Genomic DNA, 5,800 nt, shown 5'->3' on the forward strand with positions numbered 1-5,800 from the left:
TGTCTTGTGCATATTATCAACAACAATGAAGAGAGAACAAATGAAAGAGATATTGTTTCCTTTGATAAACAAAGGGCTATCAAAGGAATTAGGTAAATATCCGTTTTGTGTATCGGAGTGAAAGAACAGAATAGAATCAAACCGAGGGAAATGTACTTTTCTTATTTCTGGGTTTTTGGAAGAAATTCGTTTCGTTCGTGTCTTTTCAATATAACTGAATTGGTACTTACACGTAGTTGTTTTGGTGGGTGATTATGATTGTTTAAAAACGTTGCAGATAATAATAATTTATTGTATTGTGTTCATTTATTATGTACAACATTTGTATAAATTTTATAAACACTTTTAAGGTTGCATTAAGACAATAAATAATTAAATATATGATTAATTAGAATGAATAAATGCACATTTGTGATTCTACACTATGATTACTGATTATACCCGACTCTGGGACCGCTTGACTTTAAATAGACCCCGGATAACATAATTTTAATTGGGCCCGGATCAGAAATCCAAATTTCTGTTCGAGTAATTATTCAATTCAATTATTTTCAGTCAAATTTTGGGTCGAATTTATATCACAGAAAAGATAAACTTACAGGACAGATTAGAATACAATTTTAATAAATTTCATGCATTTCTTAATATAATTAATATAAAAGGAAATTGAACCGAAAATGCCCAAAGAAAGTTAAGAAAATTTCCGACTATAAATAATGAATACTTATGTAAATGTTATTACGCGATAGAGTAAGTGCGATGAAACGTTTTATGAGTCCTAGGCTGGAACTCTTTCCTTTTTTCCACTTTCCTGTTGTTTTTTAGTTGTTCAGATGTTGCTGCTGAAGCAGGGGGTGGGGGAGGACTAGGGGGTTTTACTTGCAACAAGTTGGTATTAGATTTCGTAACCGATTCTGAATCTAAAATCACTTCTTCTAACTCCTGGCCCTCTGGAGATGTAATAGGCTACAAAAAATAAAATGACAACCTTTTGAATACAGAAGGGTAGTTATTACGACAAATTCATGACGTATCCGAAAATAAAATTGCTTTTAGTCATAAGCCTAAAAGAAATTTATGTCTAATTATTTTCTTTAGAACGTTGTTTAATCCTTTCGTGGAATGATCTTCCTGTTTGTCCAACGTAATTTGATTGCCTAGAAGGAATCTACTTTGCATTTACGATATTACTTTCGGAATAGTTAATGTTGAACAGGGTAGAATATTACTAATTTATACTTATAATAAGAAAAAGATTGAAAGTGTTTATTTAAGTTATTTTTAAAAACTTTTCCCTTATAATACCTCATTTAAACCACTCCAAAATGGAGTAAATTGTATTCAAGAAACTTTTTCGGTTATTTTTTCATTAAAATTGATTTCCTAAGTAAAATTTCTTGTCACGCTAGAGGTAATTCAGAATGCCATGGTCCTTGATGTTTGCTTGCAATTTCTATATTTCTATTTCTTATCTCTAGAGGTAATTCAGAAAACCATGGTCCTTGATGTTTGCTTGAAATTTCTATATTTCTATTTCTTATCTGATTGTGTAGCAAGCCACATGTTTAATAGACGAGTAGACGTTTTCCTAACGTAGGTACAATACGATCGATCTTTTACGTATATGAAGACTCATGAAATTTTGAATTAGCTCTATCTGAATATCGAAGTCGTTCTTAGACAGTTTATAACGCCTACTGTGTGGCGCCTACGGGAGTGTTTCCCGTTTTAGAAGAAAACTTTTCTGGAATGCGAATTCCGTTAAGTTAATTTTCTCATCTGGAGAATTTAACACTGCTGCGTACATGTCTTGAGTGTGTTGGTGTCTGTGCTGACTCTGGAGATGCCTTGTTTATTTTCATATATCGCGCCTTAAATGCTGTAAATTCTCGAACACAAGTAACAAGACCCCAAATTAGATGTTAAACGATTTTAATCAAAACTTTCAAAAATGCCGATCATATTTTTAAACATTCACTATAGATACATGTAGGTATTTGGTTATTAAACATTCCAAGCTTTCGGGCGATTTATTAATAATGCTAAAACTATTAAGGTTTTGTTCTTCTCTAAAATTCAGTTAATATGATGATCATTATAAGATCCTCAGTCCTAAGACTGGTTGGACACGTAGGTACTTCTACTATTTCATATCCTAAGATAATCTTCGCATTTCCCTAAATCTAAAACAACCCACATCCTTAACTATTTGTGAATTCTAATCTAATTTCGGTCTACATCTACTCCTCTTAACTTCTGTTTCTGCTTCTAATATGTCCCTGTGTAGCCCTTCGTGCTTGAGAAGTTGTCCCATGTACAGTTGGGATGTTGAAAATTGACGTAGTTCGCAATAAAAGTGTCACATTTACTTTCTTCTTTGAACTACTAACTAGAGTTATAGCGGTTGCTGATAGAACGCCTACTTTCACTCAGGACAGACGTTGTAGCGAAGGAATATCGTAAACATAGAAAAGAGATGTCAGATAGGAATTGCAGCGGACACATAAAGAAAAAGGATAGTATTACACCGATTGATATGTAACAGAAAGAGATGCAAACAACTAGAATTTGAGCATGTTGCATACATCAGACTTTCAAAAATGTTCAACATTCTTAGGAATTTAGGAAAACAGAGACGCTTGTTTAAAGATATGATTCCAACGAGGCAGTTGTAAAGCCGACCCTGATCTTATGCGTACCTCAGCATCCCTAATCGCTGCACCGCTTACTATTATTCGGTTATCTCTTTTCACTTTGTTTATACTACTCATGAAGCACTTCCTAACTTAACAAAGGCATGTTCCAAACGCAGCAAATGACTACAGTCTCAAGTGGAAACGAGAAAGAAGATGCGTCCATTCTCGTAGATAATTTGCTGCAGACTTTTCCTATTTTGATTGTTCCAACTATACCAACCCATCTCGCTTATTTCTTAATTGTGTTTTTTTTAGGTAATGTGAAACATTCATTAAAATCATAAAATAAGGACGAATGCGAGGGAAGAACCTCTCATTCCTCAACAAGTTTATCAACAGAAACTACCTGTTGTGTGTTGTTACTTACAATTAAAACATTCCGTTGATTTTTCGACGTATATAAAACCCATCCTACGTAAGAAAACATGATGATGGCGGGGAGGAACAACGCAGCGTATTGGGGGGTCTCCCCTGCTAGGGCCTGGTACACCCCCAAAAGAATAATAAACAGCGCCGCTCCAGACGCTACCAGTCGCCCAGTTCGTTTGCGCTCTTCCTGAAAGATAAACAAATATGAAACTTTTTGAAAAATTACGTTAAATTAAATTAAAAATTCTATTGCGTGTAGAAAAATCTAAAATTATACTTTACACCTACGGTAGAGGTAAATACGTATATACGTACTTGCAATGTAAATTAAATTAAAATAGAACTATTTTAGTTATTTTGACCTTCCCTTTTAAGTGGTGTCTAGTGGCTTTTGTTTACAAATAGTTGAAAAGTGTGCATATCGTTTAACGTTTAAATCACCCTATAAAATTGGTAACAAAACACGTGTTAGGTGTGTTAGATGCCGCTGCCATTTCCTTTAAGCCCCATAAATTACTAATCGTTTGGATTAAAGCCAAATGTGCGAAATATCTTTAACATATTCTTCTGTCCACGGGTGTCCCCCGAGGATTGGCCGCATTCTTTAGCAGCGCGTGGAGTTTTATTGATCTTTAACATAAATTTTAATTCCAAACTGTAACGAACAATGTTTATTTTGTTTGAGATACAAAACCGCTCGATTTTCCACCCATTTTAAGCAATATAATACAGACACTTGCTAAAATAGAAAATTCGAACCCTAAAACACTACTACTTTACTGAATCTGAAGTTCTTTTCGGTAACAGACTTAAGTACCTATAGGGTTGTTCGGAAAGTCATTTCGTTTTTTCCCGACAGAGGATTTAATTGTATTCTTTTGCACCCAACTTCACATTTAAGCTGTATAATTTTTATATGCTTTGAGAGCTCNTTTTTGTCCTGGGTGGTTACCTGCGTTTTCTTTTGGAGTTCAATTCAAATTGTCCCACGATCGGCATTATTACAAAAAGAAAGGATTTTATTGAATTTTATTTAACTCACCCTGAGTGCATTGAGTTCCTCCTGCGATTTGCCAACGATCTTGACATTTACTGACACCATTTCGTTCACTTGTGGAAAGTTTCAAAACTACCAATTGGAAGGAACTGCAAAGATCGGATCAGTTAATCTGTGTGCAGTTATTAGCATGAACAGCTCCTTGTCTCTCTCTCTCTCCCTTAGAAAAACACACATATAGTTGGAATGATCAAAGCTGACAAAGTCCGCAATTAATTATCTGTGAAAATGGACGTATTTTCTTTCTCATTTCCACTTCACTGGGACTGTAGTCATTTGCTGCGTTTTAAATACGCCCTCGTAAGCGGTGCAGCGGTTAGGGGTTGCTGAGGTACGCATAAGATTAGGGTCGGCTTTACAATTGCCTGGTTGGAATTATATCTTTAAACGCGGTAACATGTTTGTCTGCATCTCTTTCGGTTACACTCTTTATCGATGTCCGCTGCAACTCCTATCTGGCATCTCTTTTCTGTGTTTACGATATTCCCTCCCTACAGGAGTGACTTCTTTTCCTTAAAGGTGACTCGACCCTGGACTATCCCTTATTTTATATTTCTACTACTCTTTACATCTTGAATTATCTGAATGCCAAGATACTAAAAATCAGTGACTCCTTTTAATTTTTTGTCCCCTGTCTTTATATTCACACTTTTCCTACGTTTTCATCTCTTGCATACCAATATGTTTGTTTCATTTCTATTTATTTTTTACATTTTCATATGAGAGAGACAGTTTTTGTTGTAATTTTTGTTTCTGCCAGTTGCGTCACTGTGCGACGACCACGGCAGTCGCAAAATTTGAAAATTTGGTTCAAATTACAGCTCGAGGAACACAATCGTTATTACCGAAAAGGATAATAAATTTAATAAAGAGGCCGGTGTATTAAATCATGGATCTCGTTAGCTTTGCAGTCATTATTCATACTTCGTAAAGTAAAAGCAGTAGCTCCTTTCCGAGGAAAAATAAATTTTAGAAAATAACAGAGAGACTTGAATACGACGTCCTTTAATATTAAATAACGATCTCAAAAACGATGGAGAAATTACCGATCAACACGACGCAAAATTGTATGAACTTTATCAATATAAAACTGCTTCAATTTGTAACAATTATTATACATCATCATCATCATAAGGTCGTCAGTCCTAAGACTGGTTGGACACGTACCTCCAATCTTTCCTATCCTGAGCTAATTTTCGCATTTCCCTAAAACTAGAACAGCCCACATCCTTAACTATTTGCGAACAGTAATCTAATCTAGGTCTACCTCTACCCCTCCTAACTCCTGTTTCTGCCTCTAATATGTCTCTGACTAGACCTTCATGCCTAAGAAGGTGTCCTACCAACCTATCTCGCCTATTTCATATTGAGTTCCATAGAGTCCTCTGTTCTCCTATTCTTTCTAATACCTCTTTATTTCTAACCTTTTCTACCCACGATATCCTCATCATCCGCCTATAATACCACATTTATAACGCTTCTAACCTTTTCTTTTCCGCCGCGCCCAATGTCCATGTTTCGCACCCGTACAATTGCGTGCTCCAAACATACACCTTTAACAACCTTTTTCTAATTTCTAAATTAACCGTTCGCGAGCATAGAAGTGACGGCTTTTTATTAAAGGCGACACGACCCTGCGCTATCCTCTGCTTTATATCCCTACTACTCCTTCCATCCT

General features: G+C 35.5%; 1 protein-coding gene across 1 annotated transcript; it reads right to left on the minus strand.

The window, feature by feature from the left end:
• Positions 1 to 334: 334 nt before the first annotated feature.
• Positions 335 to 4,167, minus strand: LOC108733121. Its single transcript, XM_025981162.1, has 3 exons — positions 4,108 to 4,167; positions 3,064 to 3,252; positions 335 to 966 (listed from the first exon to the last, which is right to left on the minus strand). The coding sequence occupies exons 1-3, from the start codon at positions 4,165 to 4,167 to the stop codon at positions 739 to 741; spliced, it is 477 nt and encodes a 158-aa protein (XP_025836947.1). The 3' UTR covers positions 335 to 738.
• Positions 4,168 to 5,800: the final 1,633 nt, after the last annotated feature.

Source organism: Agrilus planipennis, unplaced genomic scaffold (genome assembly GCF_000699045.2).
Source record: "Agrilus planipennis isolate EAB-ADULT unplaced genomic scaffold, Apla_2.0 scaffold1, whole genome shotgun sequence".
Taxonomy (NCBI): domain Eukaryota; kingdom Metazoa; phylum Arthropoda; class Insecta; order Coleoptera; family Buprestidae; genus Agrilus; species Agrilus planipennis.

What these genes read in the sequence shown, in the direction of transcription:
- LOC108733121 (XM_025981162.1), bottom strand. Translation starts at nt 4,167, where the DNA reads ATGGTGTCAGTAAATGTCAAGATCGTTGGCAAATCGCAGGAGGAACTC. An exon ending in AGGAACTCAATGCACTCAGG is followed by an intron (nt 3,253 to 4,107) that starts GTGAGTTAAATA and finishes TTTATCTTTCAG; the next exon opens with GAAGAGCGCAAACGAACTGG. An exon ending in ATCAACGGAATGTTTTAATT is followed by an intron (nt 967 to 3,063) that starts GTAAGTAACAAC and finishes TATTTTTTGTAG; the next exon opens with CCTATTACATCTCCAGAGGG.